This window comes from Pan paniscus, chromosome 7 (genome assembly GCF_029289425.2).
Source record: "Pan paniscus chromosome 7, NHGRI_mPanPan1-v2.0_pri, whole genome shotgun sequence".
Lineage (NCBI taxonomy): Eukaryota > Metazoa > Chordata > Mammalia > Primates > Hominidae > Pan > Pan paniscus.
Genome location: NC_073256.2, coordinates 128,329,141 through 128,352,349, shown reverse-complemented (window position 1 = coordinate 128,352,349; position 23,209 = coordinate 128,329,141). Strand labels below are relative to the sequence as shown.

The following is a 23,209-nucleotide window of genomic DNA, read 5'->3' as shown; positions in this document are numbered from 1 at the left end:
TGTGTGATCTCTTTATCCTGATGGCTCTTCAATTGCATAATTTTCCATTAGATTGGACAAAGATTGTTGACCTCCCTCTGGTGGACAGGAGTCACCTAAATAAATGATCTGTGGTACATATACTGCCACCTTCTCCCTTTCCCCATACCTATATGCACAGCTTCTGAGACTAAAACAAATGCTGATTTATGCTGCCAACAATCTTCCAATAGTCATAGACCTTACTTCCAGAACAACATACTCTCAAGTAGACAGAGTGAAAAGATTGATCAATCCATAAGAGATCTCAAGTCTACTTTCAAATGTCATTTTGCTTATGATTGAAATGTTTTAAGATAGCCTCATTGAACTCAGCATTATTTCATGCTGGACAGCTCTCTACAGCCTATACCATTCTAGTACACTACAGAATGACATCTTATTCAAAGATGGATACTAAAGTTAGCAGAAAAGACAGATGTCACATAATTGAAATCACAGTTGGGAAGAATTTGGGAAGACATCATGCACATATTCAGTGAGCAACTAATATAGTTTTTATTTGCTAATTTTTATTTTATTTTTATTTGAAAAATAACAATGATAAGAGTACAGTGTGATTCTTGATATATGTATACATTATGCAATGATTCAGTTAGGCTTATTAACATATCCATCACCTGACATACTTATTTTTTTGTTTGGTGAGAGCATTTAAAATCTACTCTGTTAGTAATTGTGAAATATACATTACATTACTATTAACTATAGTCACTATGCTCTGTGGTAGATCTCAAAAACTTACTCTTCCTGTCTAACTGAAAATTTGTATCCTTTTACAAATATCTCCACACTTTCACCCCACCCCCACCTCCACGGCACAGCTCTTGGCAACCTCCATTCTACTCTCCTATTCTATAACTTTTTTAGATTCCACATGTAAGCGAGATGATGTAGTGCTTTGTCTTTCTGTACCTGACTCATGTCATTTAGCATGGTGTCTGATAGTTTTATTCATGTTGTTGCAAATGATAGGATTTCCATCTTTTTAAAGGCAAAATGGTGATCTAATGTGTATACATACCACATTTTCTTTATTCATCCATCTGTTGATGGACACTTAGATTGATTCCACATCTTTATTATTCTGAATAGAGCTGTGATAAACATGGAAGTGCATATACCTCTTAAACATACTGATTTCAGTTCCTTTGCATATACACCGAGAAGGGGGATTGCTATGCACTTTTTATTTTTCATACAAAATTGGAAACCAATACTGCATTTTTGATTGAGGTCTTATTTGTAAAAGGGGCTATGCTGAACCTTGACTAGGATCTTTCTTTCTCTGAACACATTCAAGTTGTCAGAAAATTCTCTCACCTACATCTGCCCATCTCTCCTCACCTCCAGCACTTCATCTTGAGACCAAACTGGAAAAGTCTTTTATTAGAATTTTCCCCCAATTGACTCCAATCAGCTTTTCCTTCTCCTACCCCATCATTCCCTTTAATTCTCAGCACAGTAGGCAGGGATCCTGTTAAATAAAAAATATAAAATGTCAGCCTTCCACTCAAACCTTCCTAATGGCTTCCCATCTTGAGGCAGGAGAATCACTTGACCCCAAGAGATCAAGACCAGCCTAGACAACATAGTGAGATCCCTGTCTCTACAAAAATTACAAATAATAACCATAATGAGGCATGGTGGTGCATGCCTGAGGTCTCAGCTACTCAGGAGACTGAGGTGGGAGGATTGCTTGAGATCAAGTCTGCAGTGAGCTATGATCATACCACTGCATTCCAGCCTGGGCAACAGAGAAAGACCCCATCTCAAAAAAATAAATAAGAAATAAAAGTAAAGTAAAATAAAATAAAAGTGAAAATTTTGATTAATACCAGGTAAACTTCTGCATGAGGAAAACCCCACCCCCTCCTTTATCTTTCTAAACAGATTCAAGCAGGTCTCACCTCGGAGCCTTTGGACTTGCTGTTCCCAATGACAGATGTGCTCTCAACCAAATTTCATTGTGTTAAGTTCCTTTACCTCCATTGGTATGTTGCCTACATTTCGTCTTCCCAGTGTTGTGGCCAACACACAGGCACATACATGCACGTGGACACACACACACACACATGTCTTTTAGCTTTGATAGGCTTATTGCACGAATCACATCAAATGTATCACTTATTTAGCCTTTTTTTTTCTTTTCCATAAAACATAAGCTCCATGAGGACAAAAACTTTTGTCTGTGTTGTTCATTGTTATATCCTCAGTTCCTTAAGAATGTTAGAGGCATAACAGGTATTCCATAAGTATTTATTGAATTAATGTTATGTACATATATATTTTTAAACTTTAAAATTAGGCTCTACACATAAACATGTTTAAACTATAAGTAGTATAAATGGAATTGCCTGTACTATTTATACTCTTTTTCCTGTCCTCTCTTCTCCTGTTGTCCACTCTTGTTCTCTCTCTCTCTATTCCTCGATGAATTAACATCTCATAATCTTTAGTTTTATTCCCTCCACGGTCAAAAGAAACAGTCTGAATTTGCCTGTTTAGAATTTTTTCCTCATCCTCACCTCCTAGTAATATTTTCTGTTTCACTAACTCCTCTTATGGGCTGTTGTGATGTAAGATTAGAAGAAAAAACATATAGAAAAATGGGAGGGAGTGGGTTAATACCATGAGCAATATGTTCTTTTAACTATTTTGTTTCTGTTGATCAGTTTTATTTTATCTTCATATGATAATTTTAAGGCATAGATTAATCATTCTTGTGATGATATTTTTATAATTACAAAGATAAGCCTGTAGTGGTATCATCACGAGAATGAAAAATTACACATTTAAGACTATATCAAAGTATATTTTATTTAGCAGTTATAAAACAATTGGTATAATAATTATATCTAAAATGTGAACATTATATTATATTCTGATAAAATATTTATAATTTCATTATATATAAAATTTAATAAATATATTTTCCCGTATTAATTAATATTTTCCCTTAAAAAACATAGCTCAAAAGTTTATACTAATAGTATCTAAGGATACAATATTCCTACTTTAATAAATGGAAGATTAATTTTTAATATTTTAATATAAATTGTTTCTCATCCTATGTTACATTTATAAAGGTATTTTTGTGTGTAAAAAGAGAAAACAAATATTTGATTGATATAGACAATTTGTTTACCTGGAGGAGGATCCAAAAACAGTGTATATGGATACCTCTGTCCTTGCTTGCCATCAACTTTCATACTTATATTTCTAAATGTTAAAGAGACAGAAATTCTCCCAGAAGCTACCCACATCTGCCTTCATTTCTCTTTTGGTAAACCATTCACAGATTTTGTGAGAGCAGATGAGAGATACAATATTATGAGAATTTCACTTTCATAAGACAGATGGTCTATGAGAAAAAATGTGGCATACCTATAAATGTGTGTCTTCTTCTAGCATATAGGAATCTATGTCATTTAGCATATGTGTCTGTGAATGAGGACAGGTCATTTCATTAGGTTATTTCATTCATATTAATTCTTGTTCTCATAATATTAAAATTTCATATTTTGTGGTTCTCATGAGTAATGTTAAGATAAACACACAGTACACAAAAATATAGCATTGCCCTTTCAAGGAAGCATGAAATTTATACTTAGTTTGGGTTAAATGATATGCCAAATTAAATATCTCAAGAGAGATGGATGAGTATGCATGTATACATGTTTATGTGTGTGTGTGAATTTAGATATCATATTCCAACCTACAAAATTGTATATTATCTGATATTGAGAAAAAAATAAACAAAATGCTTGGTCAAAAGTTATTGAGATGGGATTATTATCATAAAATAATATATTTTCCCATAAACACAGTAAAATTTATCCATGAATATTGACAGTGATTAATTAGTATTATTTAAATTTAATAATAATTTGTTCAACTTTTTAAAAAATTTTGCAGTAATTTTATTTTACTATGTGTATAGCAAAAAATACATTGAATACATTTGCTAAAATGCACATCTGATTATAATAAACAGTTGGTATATTTAGAAATTGTCCAAAATTATCTTTGAACAATTTCTAAATACACAAACTTCAGCAATTACATATGGACATTCAATCAATCATCATCTTGGTTTAAGTAGAGTTTTTTATTTTCTAGTCATATAGATTTGTGCGATTATATTACTCATATTACAAAGAAAAAAACTTAATGTACCATTTCTTGACATTTAAACATTTCTTCACAACCACAGGGGAAAATTAATGGAAAAAAGCCTCTAGAGATCTGCTTGTTGCTAATGTTACAGATATATGACTAGATGCCACATCAGTTAACCCCCTTGCTATATTTGAAACCCCATGTGATTTGGGAGGGGATACAGATATTAATTTTTCAAATCTTTAACCTACCTGATTTGTAAAGGTATTATGAAGGATTATCTTAAATGTATGTTACTTATCAGAAAATTATAAATCCTAGAAGAAAGAAGGTAAAATTTTCTGTTCTATGAAAAAAAGATTTAAAAAAGTGAATTATATTTAATTTTACTCCTCTAAGATGTTATGGTATAATAAGGACTGAGGCATTTTAATATATATGGAGATGAGTGTTAAATAAGTCAGATAAAGATTTCTATGTTTTATCAATACAAAATCTAAAAATAAAATTTATTGCTTGCAGCATCATGAAAGCTGAATGTTACAGATCTCAACAAATGCTAAAAAATTTACCCTCTAATACATACTGGTTTTACCTGCATATTGTCTGATTCATTTAATTACTCTGAGCCTGATAATTGTTTATCCATAATATATAGACATTAACCTTGATCTTTGTGTCGGTCAGTGATATTTCAATTTCAAGGCCAAAACTCCAATCCAAAATATCTCAAGTGATAAAAGATGTCCGTTTTTGTAAAGGGGAAGTGCAAACAAAGAAGCTCATTTTATGGATAGCCGTTCATCTGTTCAAGATTACCAGCTCTCTCTCTCTTCTGCTGACCACTGTTATTTTTATTCTTAAGTAGGCTTTCTCCATGCAGCATCAAGTATTGAACCTAGGAATTACAAGCTTATTTATCTTTAACAGTATATATAATTGCTTATATATACTTAAATGAGAGAGAGGCAGAAAAACAGAATGAAAGAGGGATGTCCCTCCAGTGTTATACAATGGTTGTTTGGTTACATGTCAAATTAATGTCTGTATCTTGAGTGAGATCACAATATATTGAGTGGAAAATCTATGTGAGTACTACAGGTATAATATATGTAATATATGGTTGTAATGGAGAAACTAAACAAGAAAAGAAAAACATTTTATATGTGTATGTATTTTCCTTTTCGCATAAGAATAACATCTACTTAAAAAAATCCAGTGTCTTTATAACACTCTTGGACAAGGAGACTCTCCTTTCAAAAGGCCTACCATTGTTATTTTCATGTTTCTTTCTATAGTGTGAAATAAATAAAAATAATATTTCAGTTACTTAGTAACCAAGATTTGAATACCCAAACGCTTTTGCCTTTAAATATGCCTTTCTTTTCTTTTGCTTTTAAAAATTAAATCATTGGTTACAATATTAGCAGATTTATACATTGATATATTTATATGATATTTATCTAGACTAATCATTCAAATATTGAATTATAAGGGTAACTTTTAAATAACAGTGTATATATTCTCCTGGATGGTGATTAGAAATAATTAAATCCAAATAACTATATATGTAGTACCATTATAAAACAGACCATTAGTTAAGATTTGCTTCATTTTAGCTCTCTTTTTTCCTAATCACTTAATCCATGAGAGCAAGACACAGGAGGCTATTCTGAATCACACAGCAATGTTATATCCTACAGAGCTTTCAATTATAGGTTTAAGAACATGATATATTTTGAGATATATTTTTATTCACTATCCTCAGCAATACTATGTGCAGTGTCTCTTTTGTTGGAACCCATTCAGAGGCTCTGGGAGTAGAAGTTATGCCTGTAACTATGTTTGTATGCACTTTATAGCATTTCCCTATAAACTGGTTCATGTAAATTATTTTAAATGAAATATTGCTTAGATGGCAATACCTTTATTAATTGTTTCAGTATGCCACCTGATAAGCTTTTCAGTTTTGGTTAACTTGTATTTATTTTTCTTGCAAATAGCATAGTAATTACAAATAAAAAGTCAGTTGTACTGCTTTAATATCATTTTTACAAAGTACCAAATGATTTAATTGTTTTATAATTCAATACATTTTGTTATATCTGTGGGCTAACAAATACAAATTTACTATACAAAATAGCAATTTTTAATCTTAAAATGTATATATAGGTTTTGCATTTACTTTGTTTTTCTGCGTCTCTCTCATTTCAGTATATATAAGCAATTATATATACTGTTAAAGATAAATTAAATAAGCTTGTAATTCCTAGGGTCAATACTTGATGCTGCATGGAGAAAGCCTACTTAAGAATAAAAGCTCTTCTAAATAAAACAAAATTTTTTGAACACTATGACTTTGAAAGCTGTATAACATGAGAAGCATCCAATTCTTTATTTTGTTTTTAAAATTTTGCAATGAATAAAAAAAAAGTTTATAACCTGAGACGTAGGGCCTAGTAAAGATTCATTGTTCATGCCCTATTACACTTGTGAAAAAATTCTGATGTTCTTATTTTTTAAGTGATATTAACAGTCTCTATGAAGAGTGTACATCCTATATATCTGGATGAAATGCCCAAGGGAGTTGTACAGTGTTTAATTTTTAAAATATACAATGAGAACTAGGAGAATAGATTGTGTTGGCTACAACATTGTCATTGAGTTTCATATAATCAATTCAAAAGGAGGAGTGAGTTACTTAGTTAATAAAAACTCTTTCAGGTTGCTATCCAAACAGTCACATGAAAAATAAGCTATGCCATCACAAAATATATATCAAAATACAATTAAAACCCTCATGAATCCTTCATATTCACTCTGATATCCACATTGATAATATTCTTAACTTCCCTGTTTGTATAAAAATATTATCCTTACTTTGGTTTATTTTTGACTCTGCATCCTTTATCACTCTTTCTCTCTGTCTCTCAAGAATTATAATCCAGATTTTAAAAAAATCCTCCTTAAAATCAATACAAAAGACAAGATAATAAAAAAGATAATCGTTATAATTAATAATTTATTGATTTTTACAGCATTTAAAAATTCTAATATAGAAATCACAAAGACATTCTCCTATATATTCTTACAATATTTTAACTTATTATTGTTTAGTCTACAGGAAATTGATTGATACATTGTAACTACATGGATGATTTAAATAAATTGTGTAATATTCCAATTTTATTTTGTTTCCAATAGATTACCTATCATCCATGGCCAAGAATTAAGTAGTTGATTGGCTCTCCAATGAGTAACAATTCTATCTCTTCATTTTTTATATATGAAGTTTTCATTTTGGTTGTTGATACTTTTTGAGCTATTTTATTTCATTGGTCCATTTATCTGTACATGCATCAATAAAATATTTTCTTTAGAGAATTGTAATCATCAAATGTCATATACATGTCTATTCACACTTTGTCTATTCTCATATATATATGATTAACATAAAATAGTAATAAATATATATTCTAATCAATATCTTTGCAGTCTTTTAAAATACAAATTGACAGATTCTAAAATTTTATGGAAATACAAATGGCTTTAGATTGTTAAATTTATCTTGCAAAAGAAAAAAATGAAATACTTAAATTATTTGCTTTCGATAATTACAATAAGGCTATATTAATCAAAACAGTGCAGTATTGGCTTAAGGATAAACAAATAAGTAAATGCAACAGAAGAGATGGTCTACAAATATATCATAAAGTTGTTTTATTTTATTTTTTGTCAATGCCACTAAGTAAATCAAAACCAAAGCTCAAAATATTTCCAACAAATGATGATGAAATACCGGATAAGTACATGGAAATAATGAACATAGATCCATGCTTCACACCATATAATAAAATTATCTTAAGATCAATCATGGTGCTTTACTTAAAAACTAGACCTATAAAACTTTAGAAGAAAACTTAAAATTTTAAAAAATATTTTTATTATTATGTCAGGCAAGGTTTTTATTTTTTTTGTAACAAAGTCCCAAAAACATGAACCGTGATTTTAAAAATTAATAAAATTATCTTTATTGAAATTAAAATCATGTGGTCCTCAAAAGACACACTTAAAGAAATAAAGACTTGTCAAAGTCTGAAATAAAGTTCAGAAAACTGTGTATCTGACAAACGGTTAGATCTAGATAAAAATAAGAATTAAACAATAATAAAAACAGACTAATTCAAAAGGCCATAATCTTTACAATGGGAGATAGACAAATAGCAAATATGCATGTGAAAAAATGTTGAATGTCAGTAGTAATCATGGAGTTGAACATTTCCATGTCATATATATTAGAATCACTGAAATTAAAAAGTCTGACAATACAAAATAGAGATCGGGATGTGGAGAAACTAGAACTCTCATACATTTCTATGTATACCATAAAATATTACAACCATTTTAGAATCCAGTTTGTCGCACTTTTATTAAATTAAATATATACCTACCCTATGAATGTGTAGTTTCAGACCCTGGAATTTGTGCATGCTAAATGGGTAAATTAAAGAGAAACAGAGAATGGAATAATGATGACCAGAGGCTACAAAAGGTAATGCGGGAGGGAGAAAGTGGGGATGGTTAATAGGTACAAAAATGTAGTTAGATAGAAGGCATATGACCTAATAGAACAACAGGGTGATATTACAGTCAATATTCATGTGTGCATTTTAAAATAAATAAGAGTTTCACTGGAATGTTGTAACACAAAGGAATTATAAATGCTTGAGGTGATACATGAATCATTTACTCTGATGTTTTGATTTTGCCTTGCTTGCTTGTATCAAAATATCTCAGATACCCCATAAATATATATATATCTATTATGTACCCATGAAAAAAAAATAAATAAGTAAATAAAAGGTCTTCAGAATTTTTCTTCAATAATGTTTATAGCACCTTCTTTATACTATAGAATTTGAAGCAAAATCAACGTCCATCAACAGGCATTTATGAAATTATATTCATAACATGTTATAAATCAAATCATGTTATATTCATATAATGATATTCTACTCTGAAATAAAAAGGATGAATTACCTGCACATGCAGCAATGTATATGAATCTCAAACCACTATGCTAAGCAAAAGAAAACAGACCCTAAAGAGTAATACTATGTGATATTGTTTACAGGAGTGCTAAAGTACAGACAAAATAAAGCAGAGATGGGGATTAATGCAAAAGTGACAGAAGGGAACTTTCTGATTCAAAGGAACTGTTCTATGCCTACATTGGGTTGGTGGTTACATGGCTGTACATAGTTTTCAAAATTCAACTTAAAATTTGTGGATCTTACATATAAATTATGATTCAACATAATGTAGCACTCAAGCTAAATCGCCTATAATTACCACTCTGATTTTCCTTTAACTTATTGTATTTGATTAATTGATATTATTCTTATTTACTTATGAACTCATGTATTTAACATTCTTAGTTTTTTTATAGTGACAAATTCCTTCAAAATAAGTAGTCTGTCAAGCTGCCAAATAATAGTATTCAATACTGTCTTTTTGCTACAAGTATACTTGAGAGTTTTAGCAAATAAATTCTGCAAATATGTCAGTGTTTGAGATGTTTAACTATGCTTATATCCATAAAAATATATAGTACATTAACTTCAAATAAGTATGTCAAGTGTCATTATATGGGGATTCTGGCTTAATCTCAGACTGAATAAAAATTTCTGGTATGCAATATGTCAAAACAGCAATGCAATATATAAGAAGTTACAGATATAGAAAAAATAGCAATTACAAGTAAGTAGGAAGGAGAGACAAGAATTATATGGTAGTAAGATAAGATATTATGAATAAGCATAGTACACAATTTCATGTGAGCTGAAATTCCACATATTCTACAAATGTGACACCAACTTTCTAACAGCTCTTTCTAGGAGAGAGATACAAACATACACAAAACACCATGAATTTAAGATTGTTATGTTAGCCTCAAGCTCAACTCTTCTTAGTATTTATTTTCTACAAATTATCTAGAACAAATCATACAAAGAAAAACAAATTCTATTGATCAATGTCTTCCACATCATCCATCCAATATATTGAACAATGGGTTTTTAAAGTTTCTATATTATTATTATTTAATAAAGATTAATAGATTAAAATTACTAATTATAAATTGATACAATGCAGTTCAACAAAATCAAATTGTCCTGAGATAAATAAACACTGTACAGGTTTAAGTTTTTCTGATCATGTGATTTGATCAAGGATAAAAATCTAGGAGGTTTATTTTCAAACCTTGTAAATATTACTGGGGGAGATTTTTTTTAAGAGCTACACCTATTTATTTGTCCACATCTATCGATTGGTTTAATTTTTTATTGGGTGGAACGCAAACTAAAGCTGTTGTTTCTCAGTGCTAGCAAAAAGATTAAACTTTTATCCATAAGATACAGAGCATGCCAAACTGCTTCTTTGGTGATTCCCTATTAATAACCCTTTCTGCTGAATTTTATGGACCTTGCCCAAGTGTACTTTTCTCTAATGCCTTCAGGTATGAATCTTTGAGACATTCATTAATTTTCAGTAGGGGATATTAATACTCCCCTTGCTCCATTAATGTTTGAATATTAAGGCATTTGACCCAGTAGCTAACAAATATCCTATAATAAATGAAAGTATCTCCCAAGATATATACACATGCAGGCACAAACCCACCCACACATATATAGTACATTGCTACAAAACGTTTAAAATTCAGAGAGAAGTAGCACTTTATGATAAGACAGCATTCATGTTTTACAGATATATTCCTTTCATCTATTTACTTTAAAATTGCATTTCTCAAATATATCACAAAATTAGAATTCCTGGAGTAATTTTGTTAAAGAGGTAAATTTATTTCCTATTGCTGCCGTAACAAAGCATCATAGCTCTGGGTAGCTTAAAACGAACTATAATTTATTGTGTCACAGCACTGGAGACTGAAAGAAATCTGATACAAAGGTGTGAGTAAGGCAGTATTTTATCTGTTGGTTCTAGGGGAGAATGCTTTCTTGCACCTGCTTGCTTCTGGTGTTTGCCAGCAATCCTTGGCATTCCTTGGCTTACAGATGCATCACTCCAGTCACAAGACTGTCTTCTTTCTATATGTATTCACATTGCCTTTCTTATGTACACGTCTGTTCGTGTGTCCAATCCCCCCGTTTTTGAGAAACACACCCAACATATTGATTAGAACTCACCCTAATGAGCTCATGTCAATTTGATTACCTCTTTAAAGACTCTATTTCCAAATAAGACCACATTCTGAAGCACTAGAGATTAAGATTTCGACATAGCATTGTGTGGGGACACAATACAATCTGTAACAATGCATTGCACCCTGCTATTATTATAACCATAATTGATGTTTTAGGTTTGGGATCCAACTCTTACTATTTGTGTAACATGGGATCATTTACTTAACCTCTCTAATCCTCTGTGGTTTGGCCTGTAAAATGTAAATGTTGGTGTTCCAATTAAATGAGACAATGCTTGTAATTGCTTAACACAGTGCCTGGCAGAAAAAGAAGCTATTTTTATCAGGAGAGGTGATGTGCAACCATAAATCTAAAAATAAACTATCATAGAAATGCTTATCTAAATAACTGTGAAACAACATGCCAAGTACTATTATAAATAAAATAAAAATAATAAAAATATAAAGCAACTGTGTGTGTGTGTATATATATATATATATATATATATATAACTTTTATAACAAAACATTAAAACAAGATTTTAAAATATTTTTACCAGGCATCAATTGATGCTTTTTACAACTTTTCTAAACCATTTCGAACTCCCTGAAAATTCTGCATACTACAAGCAAAATTTGTGGCTGTGGCCGTCACAATCCAAATCAGGCTTCCTAGAATTGCTATGGAAACCTCACTTAGGGCATTGAAACATTCTAAGATTTCACAAGTAAATGAATCCTCCTTATTTTTTTATTTTCTAGAAAATCTGTTCAGAATTTTTTACAAGATATGCTGTATTTTTTCATTTGTAATTTTATTTTGCTTCTTGATCATGCAAAAGTTTATCTACTATGAGAATTCAAGTGGGATTGCGGAGTGAATAATAATTCCTCCCTCCATCCCTACCTGGCATCAAGCAATGGCAGCACCAGAAATCAAATTTCCAGAGTTGGATGTAATCAATCACTTTTTTTCATGTCCTATAATTAATGTCACTACTACTTTGCATTATTACTTTTTTAATTTTTAAGGATCAAAGGACTCTGGGTACTGAACAGCTGGCTTTCCAGGAATGGCTGTAAGTAAATGATCTATACCCTTGCTTTCAAAGTTCTGTTTACAAAGTCATTATCATACTTACCCCATAAATGAGAAAATAGAACTGGGACAATATTCCTGTAGTGTAGTCTTCATTTGAGAACTCCTTACCACTGTGGTTCAAACTGCACCTGGAACCTAGTATGACATTCTGAGAGGTTCAGAAAGAATGAAGGACTCCTCAACTTGTCCTCAACTCCATGAGTTGGTACCTTGTGATCTCTACTGGTAGTCCACAGAGCCATGTACAGGCATCTAAATTTTATTTTATCATTTCTATACTCATTCATCTTAGCTATCATTTCTAAGGGACACTTGAATGATATTGTATTGAGTTACTATCTCTATAAGGTCCACACTCAATTTATTTAGTAAACTTGTTTTACAATTTTGCTTAAATCAACACAAAATGATTTTACTCTGAACAATAAAACCTCATATTTTGAATAAATTTAAATAGTGCCAGAAATTTATCTGCTTCTTGTTCTTTGGAGCACAGGCTGTTCACATTTAAGAGGAAATGCATGCTTTGGAGTTAAGTCTGTCTGATGATATTTGCTTGTATACTCTTATACACTTAAAAAGTACATTTTCAGGAAATTCTGAAACAGAGAAAAATGATTTTTTTGGAATCTTGTCACTCACATGGTGTTAATGAAATTATCATTTATTATTTGCTTACTATATAATCCAGGCACTTCTAGATGCCTTACATATATTACTGAATTTACTTTTCACAATAAACTATGCAGTAAATATCATTTTGCATTATATTGTCAATATTCTAAAAAAGAAAACTAAACCAGGGTTTTATAATTAGCTAACAAACTACAGTACTTTTTTAAAAAGAGGTATCATAAGAATTTAGTCCACCCCCAGAAAAATGTTCTTAGAATAATTTGTGTAGAAATCGTCTTCCTATTAGAACATTAGTGCCTTAATAGTGTTCACTATTGAAAAAGACAATGTATGCATCATAAACAAAGAAAGATTCTAGATTTATGGAATTCATCTGAATATGGGTATTAGGAGTTTCCTTTTCCATTAAAGAGATAAAAATCTAAGTATATTAAAATTAAAATGTATTTCTGTATGTGTATATAAATATATGTATCTGTCTATATATGAGTGAGCTTAGTTATATGTTAATTATGACAGGGACTGGAGTGTGGTTATGAAAGGAGCTATGGACATGCAAATTGAAATAAAAATCATTTTTGTTGTTTGTTGTTTACAATTTATAGTACTGTATTAGGCTGTTCTTATCTTACATTGCTATAAAGAAATACCCAAGACTGGATAATTTATTTTAAAAGGAGGTTGAATTGGCTCAGGTTCTGCAGGCTGTACAGGAAGTATAACACAAGTATTTGCTTCTGTGGAGGCTCAGGAAGCTGACGATCATAGTGGAACGTGAAGGGGGAGCAGCCATCTCACCTGGTGGGAACAGAAGCAAGAGAGAGAGTGAGTTGTCACACACTTTTAAACAGCCAGGTTTCATGAGAAGTCACTCAGTATCGCGAGGTCAGCATTAAGGGGATGGTACTAAACCATTTATGAGAAACCCACCCCATGATTCAAAAACCCCCCATGAGGCTCCACCTCCAATATTGGAGATTAGAGTTCAACATGAGATTTAGGTGGGGACCCGTATCCAAACTATATCAAGCAATATTGAAAATTTAATAAGGAATGATATAATAAATAATGGAAAATAAAGGATAAAGATATTCTGAAGGTAACCAGTGGGGCTAAATTTCTAGGACCAGAAGTATATATTTTCTAAGTAACAAGAGGAAGAGAGAATAGAAGCAACTGCCTAAATTTCAGTTAGGAAATGTATATTGAGTTCTATGCTAGATAGGAATGTAATGTTTGTCTGGAAGCCATTGTAAAAAATAATCTGGTTTTGAATAGAAGTCAAATATGTTTGTTTGTTTGTTTGTTTGTTTTTATTGTAGTAGAGGAGAGAACAGATGTGTGTTGAAATGTAGTAAAACTGCATTACAAATTAGATTGTTGTGAAATTTCTCCTGCATGTGCCATTGAGGATTTTCTAGAAGTCTGTTTGTAAACATCAATTATATTTTCATATTTTATTTATTTGTATTATCTTAGACCACTAGCAACATTTCCATAAGGATCAATGTTAATTAGTACATTTTATATTAAGATGGCATGAGCACTTTACTAATTCACCTTTTCCTTATATTCCTTATAGTCACATAAAAATATTTTAAACCTTAGTTTTACCTATGTCTAAGGTTATTAAATCAATCTAAAAATTGTCTGTGAATGTTAATAATATTTTAAATAGAATCATAAAATATTTAAGTTCTTTAATTTTTATAAGCACCTCATGAGAATTTAGAATAAATGATTTGAAATGATGGAAATGAAACAGAACTGAATCAGGAATATCAAATATATATGCAAACATGACTTGAATTTTTCAAATATGGTTCAATGGAAAAGAGAATAATATGTGTTAAAAACCGAGTATATGTAATAGAACCTCTTTTAAAATTATGTTTATTTCCAAATTATTACTTTGGGAAAGATATTTGAAAAGAAAAACAAAATAATAGCAAATAACAACAACAACCAACACACACACACCAAAACACAAAACTCTGCGTGCAATCTCCCTAAAACTAGGGACCTCATTACTACCTCTTTTGTTTGCATCATAGAGGCTAACAGAGTTGTTTGAGCCCTTCCTAATGTCTCCATCTCAAAGACTTCTTTAGAGTTATTTAATTCATAAAGCAAACCTGACATATATGTATTTTACCTTAATATCTAAAGTGTCATATGGCAATTTTTTTATGTTTCCAAATAAAATTATAAAATTATTAATGTTTGCTAGAATGAAACTTAAAGTCATGAAACATAGCCTCTGGTTTAAAGTATGGAAATAGAGAAACACGGTTGTTAAGTATGAGTAAATATATACACATATGCCAGATGTACATAATTAAATATCTTCCTATGCATATAGGGATGCTAAAATATAATAATACATGCCATAAAAATAAGTCAATTCACTGGGTATTATACAGCAAAAAGAATATTTGTATCTTAAATATCATATACACATATTACACACACACACACACACACATATGGGGATTGGTTTTTAATGTGATTGTACAGGAATATATATAAAGATTGAGTAAGATTAGTGAATTAGGGTCAGTGAATATACTCTAGAGAAGGCAGAGCATCAGCTTTTCAGCCTCGTTTAAGAAAAATTATTTCACTTAATAATACAAAGGGAAGTCAAAACTAAAATAGGACAATAAGAAGAGTGACTTAAATCAAGAAATATTATGATCTTCAGTCAGAAAGTGTGTGAAAAATCTAGGTATGATTATTCCAAAAATGCCAGACTGATATCCTAATTAAATCTCTGTAATTCAAGTGTGTATATGAAATAGTATGTTTTCTCTTTCAAAAGGAAACTGCTTTGTTCAAACACACAAATGCATGTGGACTCATGAAGAGGGACACAGTATAACTAGAATATGGAATCACTGGAGCCAGCAGGCCTTTGAAAGAAGAAAATCCAACGCCATGAACCTGGAATATTTCATGATGTATAAGGGCATTACACTTATTCTAACCATTCCAAGTTAAATATATCAGTAAAAACACGGTATTATACCATTTACAGATGTTTCAAAAACATACAGAATCCAAACAATATATTGATAAGGAGAACTAATATATGTGATAAAATGATAAGTAGAGCAAAGTTAGGGAAAATCACAAAATTGATAGTAAAAAATCTGAAGTGCCAACATCCAGTCCTATCATATATTAATTAGAAATATATTTTGTATTTCATAAATATCAAACAGAAACTATATAGAATAAAAGAGAAAAAAAATCAAAAGAAAAAAATGGCCAAGAAAATGTTGACAGCACATCTGTGGTTGTTGCTGTGGTTAAAAACCATGCTAAGCCCAAGTAACTTTAACAATACAAATAGAAGCATACAAAGGACATATAGAAAAACAGCAGGACAAATCATTTTTATTTTATTATTATTATTAAAATAAAATTTAAATATAGTGAAATAAACAGGTCTGAGGTATATAATTTAATGTATTTGTACCATGTATTATATAATGAATGGTGTAACCAAGACTTATATAAAAATATGATAAATTTTCATTACCCCAGAAAGTTTATTTCTGTGCCATTATATTAAAACCAACCCCCATAAAAACTGCTATTCTGATGTCTATCACTATAAGTTAGATCTTCCTTTTCTGGAATTTCATATAAAGAGATTCATAGAATATACATTTTTTATTGTGTCAAGCTAAGCAGTGTGTTTTCGAGATTTATACATGTCATTGCATGAATCAATAGGTCAAATTTTTTACTGTCGATTAGTATACCATTGTGTGAAGATATCAAAATTTTTCATATACTCTCCAGCTAATGGGAATTTAAATTGTTCATTATTTTTGGCTACAATGAATAGTGCTGTGCATATATTTTCATGTGAACACATGTTGTCATCTCTTGGGTACATATTCATCTCTTGAGTGAAATTACCAACTCACTAGTTAAGCATATTTTAATTTTATATGAAACTATGAAATAATTTTCCAATTTGACTCTATCATTTTTATTCCCATCAAAAATGAAAGAACACTGTGAAAAAGAATAGCAAAATAGCATCTACTTATACTGAAATTTGGGGAAGCTATTTCTGAGGAGGAAATGAAAGGCGAAACAGAACCAGTCGTATGAAGAGACACATACATAATGTGCATCTTATACCAAGGCAACAAGGTAGAAAATGACTTGGTATGTTTGAAGAACTAAATGAGAGGAACATGAACTGAGCATGAATTACAATAATTAAGGTTGAAAGATTTGACAGACTCTATTATATGCACAATAGGGATGTGTTGCAATGGGTCAACTAGGAGTAATGCGAAAACAATATGAGTCCAAAAGATTATTCCAGTTTTGTATGATAATAGAATTGTGTAAACACCAGTCTAAAATAAGCAGACCACTAAGAAAACAAATATGAAAGAGCAGACAAGAAATGGCATGAATAGGGAAAAGGTAGTTGAGAAAGGAATGGTAGAATTTCACATTTTGTATATCATTATAAATAGAGCCATGGACATTTGGATGTATTTCTACAAGTGATTTTTCTCATGTTCTTTGATTCTTGATCTTTTTAAATATGCATATTATAATTTAAGTGTATTAAAAAATTTGTACTAAATTTTATTTTGACAACTGCATACATTTCTTAACTTTAATAGCTTTTACTCTTTCTCTGAAAGTTCTTTTTCCATTTCCCTTTATGGATTCATGGCTACCTCATCTGCTTGGATATTTGTCTACTAACTAGAGATTTATTTTTAAATATTAATCTCCCACCCACACCAACTATCTCTTTATGCTGCTGTTTTTTCTCATATAGCTGTGATCTTGACTTGCTCAGTACTATTTACAATTTAACTATTAATAATTGGAGATGAAGGTAAACATTTCAATACTTCACCCTATTACCATATAAGAAAATCTTTGCTGCAACACAGATACTTAATTCAATATTGTCTTTCTTACTGAATCGCCAGGAATACAGGAAGTCTCAGTACAGTAAGCCTGGACATGGCCTACCTGGTGCTTCCTTTAACTGGGGGGAACAATAGATCACTGAAATTGCCTCATGGCGAAATGTTTTCTGATTTTGAACCTGTCTAGAATCAACTTCATAGCTCAGAATGGAAGAAATCAATGCTTGTCTCCTATATTTTTCAGCTATATCTTATTACTTGAAGTGATTGTCCCTGAATTAATTTGTTAGGCTAAATAAAGTCACCGAGAGGTGCGAGTCTCCACATATGGCTTCTCTGTAGTAAGCAGGTGAGTAAAAAATCAGTCTACAAGGCTTTTCTCTGAGGAAGATGTGAACACAGTGGCTGCATTCCTCCTGCTACTTGCTAAGATTCCTTACTATCTCAATCATTTTTAAAGATAAAAACATACGTTAAAAACTAAATTTTCCAACATAATACCTATTAGGAAGAAACTGTTCTGTATGGTTTCATACTATTGACTGGTTTTCTTAAGTAGTGTCCACAACTTTATATTCTGACTGTCATCTATGGTCATTTTGATGGGTTCAGAATCAGGATAAGTTGTTTATCATTGTTTAGGTAGTGTCAAAACACATAAGTCTCAATGTCAAAACTTCTCATGAGCAAGATATTACCTCACATTTGTTTATTTTACTTTGTAATATTCTATGTATGAGTGTGAAAATGTTTTAATTTTATCAGTGTGTTAAAAGTGGTATTGTTTCCTTATGCTTGGTTCTGGCATAAGTGGTACTGAATAAAGCAATTAAGAACTTACCTAAACAGTTCTTAAAATAAAATCATTATCAAAAAATTAAAAAATATATAAAACCAACTTCCTTCCTTCACAGTGAATACATATTATTAGAAAATCACATTTGCACATTGGGTCTTGGAAAGCACAGACCTGTGGCTTTAATTTAGATTATGTTGACAATTATTCAGCCTCAGCTTCCTTATTCCTGGCAAAGAATAAGTTTTTTAATAAACGAGAGAGAGAGACACACAGAGAGAGAGAGAGACCAACACAACCACAGCAACTATTATATTAATTTTTTTAAAGCCTAAAGTTTGAATGGAGCTAAGGGAAATCAACATATTGTGCCATAGGTAATTGATAAGAATAGACAACAACCACAGAGTTGAGGTGAAAGGAATGTTAAGAAGGGAAGAATGTCATATTATCTATTTTTTTCCCAGTCATTTTCTTCCACTAGTTAAGTAGTGGACACCATGGTCTCATGCTTCAGGACTTTAAGTGAAGAAGATAGCACAACGAATATATTTCATGCCTATAATTTTCATAAACTTCACTTAATTAAATGATCTAGTAAAAAATAACTTCTGGCTAAAGGTGTGCTGTCATTTAATATCCTAGAGTTATTATTGTTCTACTATACTTAAAATTAGAATTTTAAACATCAAGCAATTTCAAGGTCAATTCTGTTATAAACAAAATGGTTCTTACTAACATTTTGCCTCCAGCATATCATGTTGAATTGCCAAACCTTAGCTGTGGTTCTTATTATACTTTTTTTCAAAGTATTTGAAACATTGAAACAACACAATTTATTCAACAAGTATTTGTTGGTCGTCTATTCAGTGTCAGGCAGTGTTCTATGTACTACGTACATAACAAGGAATAAAAGCAGACAAATTTCCTGCCCAGTGGATTGTACATTCTTGCTGAAAAGACAAACAGCAAACATAAACATACACACACGTTGTACACAGAATGATAGCTAGAGAAACTTAGGGATTGTATTTTGTAGGGTACATATGGTATAAGCTGTATGATACTGACTCCATATCATTTGGATATAGATTGAACGTTGATTAAAAGATTCACAGTGCATAATAGCTGCTCACTTCCAGTTTATATAAACTCAAAATTACAACGTTGGTAAAGAAACCCACAACCAAACAGCAGCAGTCACATTGAAAGATAAGAGTACAGGTCAGGTGGTGCTTCCAGCCCCAGTTGGATGCTCCATCCACCTGTAATGGACCTACTTTGTTTGCAACATATATTTTTTAAAAAGCTAGAATGACAATATTGGCAGGGAAAAACAGAGAAAACAGAGACAGTTATGTAAATATTTGATGGGCCAATATCTAAATTTTAGAGCAGTTTTGGCACCAATAATTATTGCGTGAGTGCTTTCTAAATTTTACTGCAAAAAAGAAGACGAAAAATAAAAGAAGAGGAAAAAGGAGGATCTAAATATTTCTACACCATACACTGATGATCACAACTTTTCATGGTAACACATAATAACAAGCTTGTCTCAATTCTGTGTCATTGTTGAAATGAAATGCATATTAGCTCATATTCAGTTTTACTAGTAATACAACTACCTCTTGAAATAGAGAAAATACCAAATGTCATTAACAAAAAGTATATATGTAGGGAGTTTCCCTGAATCTGCTCTGATTCTGGGGGCTGCCCAATTCGTGAAACATTCATTGCTCAAACTCCTTAAAACTTAATTCACCTGAAGTTTTTCTTTAAACAGATGGTGTCAGAAGCAGGGTCTGAAGTAGAGCTTCTAACGACCTCCAGGAGCACTGAGAGAACAAGCAAGGTATCTGCAAGGACCCATTTGTGTCCCTTGATCTCTCAGAGTGACTGGGAATTCTGGGTAAATTCTCTCTCCCATTTCAGAGCTCCACAGATTTGTGTTTTGAGCTCTCTGAGTTTCTTTGAGCAAATTTCTGATCCAAACTGGGCTTGAAAAGAATTTTTAAAAGAATACTATGGTTAAAAGTCAGCTTAATTGGGGCTGGGCGCTGTGGCTCACGCCTGTAATCCCAGCACTTTGGGAGGCCAAGGCAGGTGGATCACAAGGTCAGAAGTTCAAGACCAGCCTGGCCAAGATGGTGAAACCCTGTCTCTACTGAAAATACAAAAATTAGCCAGGCACGGTGGCAGGCACCTGTAATCCCAGCTACTCAGGAGGCAGAGGCAGGAGAATCTCTTGAACCCAGGGGATGGAGGTTGCAGTGAGCCTAGATCATGCCACTGCACTCTAGCCTGGGTGACAGAGTGCGACTCCTCCTCCTTAAAAAAAGAAAGCTTAATTAAAAACAGATAGTCAAGTTCCAACAGCATGGGACTCCTTGGGAAAAACAGAGGAGGCAGCACAGAACTCATTTTGGGAAAAATCTCTGTTTTCTTCATGAAATCCCAGAAATGGGAGGTGGGTAGAACACTCTGAAGATGTTAAGACTAGATATACTTTTAGCAATGTTAATGGCAGTTATGGGGTGATAGGAGGCTCTTGGCACATTTGAATAAGAGAAGTATGGTCTTGGCCAACTGGAAGGTATGACAACGTCAACATCCCCACCCCCCGACTAAGAAATAAGGCTCCCATGAAGGATGGGCTAATTGCAAAATGGGCTAATTGATTTAGGGTTGCCATGCAATAAAATGCATAGTAAAAACATTGCACTGTCTTCTGCCATAGCATTTTCCTCCTTTTCGGGATCTAAGATCTGGTATAAAAATGGGACCCTTAATTTTGGGGAACTTTTTTTGTCTTCCACCTGTGCCTGCTTATTAGGCCCTAGAAACTGCATGTTTTTCTAGCCCTGTTTCTTGAAGGGCTCCACCTTGAGACCAGTAATCCAATTCAGAAACTGGCAAATGAAACATGCTACCACTGCTGGATCTTCTGTCTGTCTGAGTAGTTATATATGTGTTGTGTGTGTGATGTTTATATAAAAAAGAACTCTAATTGGCTTAAGGAGAAAATAAGCACTTAAATCAAATATTTTAAAAGAAAAATAAAAACTATAACCTATTTTAGTTTATGTAACTTTAGCAATCTTTGGGAAATATAAACAGCTTTAAGATTATTGGTAAAATAAAGACATTTGGTCTAAATTAGGCAGGTCAGATATTAGTCTTGCTAAATGCTTTAAGGTCATAGACTGCTTCTTTGGCTTTTGAAAATTGTTCAACTTGCCTGCTTTGCAGCTTTGTAAGGCCTGGGGTCATGTGAAGTTAGCCATGCCCCTAGCTATGCTGGAAAGAGTCAGACCTTAACTCCACCTGGTATGTAATTAAAATAACTTACCAGATTTTTCACCAACATTAAAAATTGCTAAGAGTTACTATTATCACACATAATGAAGATTGCTGAAATAAAAAGCTGTATTACATGCAAGGTGTGTAAGAAAAGTAAAATGTGTTAGTAAATGATTATAAGAAGGCATGTGAATGTAAATTTTGCCTAGTCTAGAGGGATTGTTTAAAACTGAATAAGGTTGATAGGATTGTTTTAAATTGAATAATATAAAGCTAAAGGTTTAAACAAGTTGTGGAAAGTTTGTAAAAAAATTAATCTTGTAGAAAGAAGTTCTATGTGGACACTGGCGAAAGTTAAAAGGATATTTTTAAGTTTTTCTATAAATTGAGCATTGGAATAAAGTCACAAGAGGTTTTTTTAGAGCACTAATATGCTCTTTCACAAAAATGGTAAAGGGTTATAAAATGTTTATGAAAATCTCACCTTATGATCAAACTGATTAAAATTGGATAGATATGTCTCTAATGTTTTAATAAAAATTGTTATTGACAGTAATAGTACACTAATGCAAGGATGAAATTTGTCTTTCTCTGTTGAACAAGATTTTCATGTAATATTAAAAGATAATGAAAGATTTTGTTTGCCTTTTGAATAAACTACTGATAAAAGAAGGAAATGCCAAAAGACAGATTGTTTGGAAATCTAAGTGTTCCCTCTGTTAATCAGTAAAAGGTTTTGCCTTTTTAAAACTTTTGATTCATTATTTCAGCTAAATGAATGACTTACGGTAACCTGGAATTCTATTTCATAATATCAAGTGTTTAAACCTTTAACATATTTGATAGTCTTCCCAAAATCAAATTTCAGCTTTAAAACTGTCTTTTCTGACCTCTAATTTTGCAATGCCATAGAGGGCTCCAAAGCCTCTAACAGAGAGGTAAACAGGATTATTTGACATGTTTAGTTACATGGGAATCATTGTAAAAAAAAAAAAAGAAAAAAGATTAATATTTAACCTTCTTCAGGTTATATTTTTGTGTATGTCATCAATATGTTCCAAAATTGTATTGAGTTTCTAAAATTCTAATATGCC

General features: G+C 31.6%; 1 protein-coding gene across 21 annotated transcripts in view; it reads left to right on the top strand.

Annotated features, from left to right (window-relative positions):
- LOC130541769 (uncharacterized) overlaps window positions 1–23,209 on the top strand; it is a 120,146-nt gene that overhangs the window by 48,232 nt on the left and 48,705 nt on the right. For 12 of the 21 annotated variants that reach the window (XR_008955885.2, XR_008955879.2, XR_010113014.1 and 9 more), the window contains one exon: window positions 12,398–12,444. The exons of the other annotated variants lie outside the window; for them this stretch is intronic. Coding sequence is in view for 3 of the 12 variants with exons in the window: in XM_057303078.2 (XP_057159061.1) it covers window positions 12,398–12,444 (47 nt within the window). In the remaining 9 variants the exon portion in view is untranslated. The remainder of the gene's footprint in view (window positions 1–12,397; window positions 12,445–23,209) is intronic. 21 annotated transcript variants of the gene reach the window in all.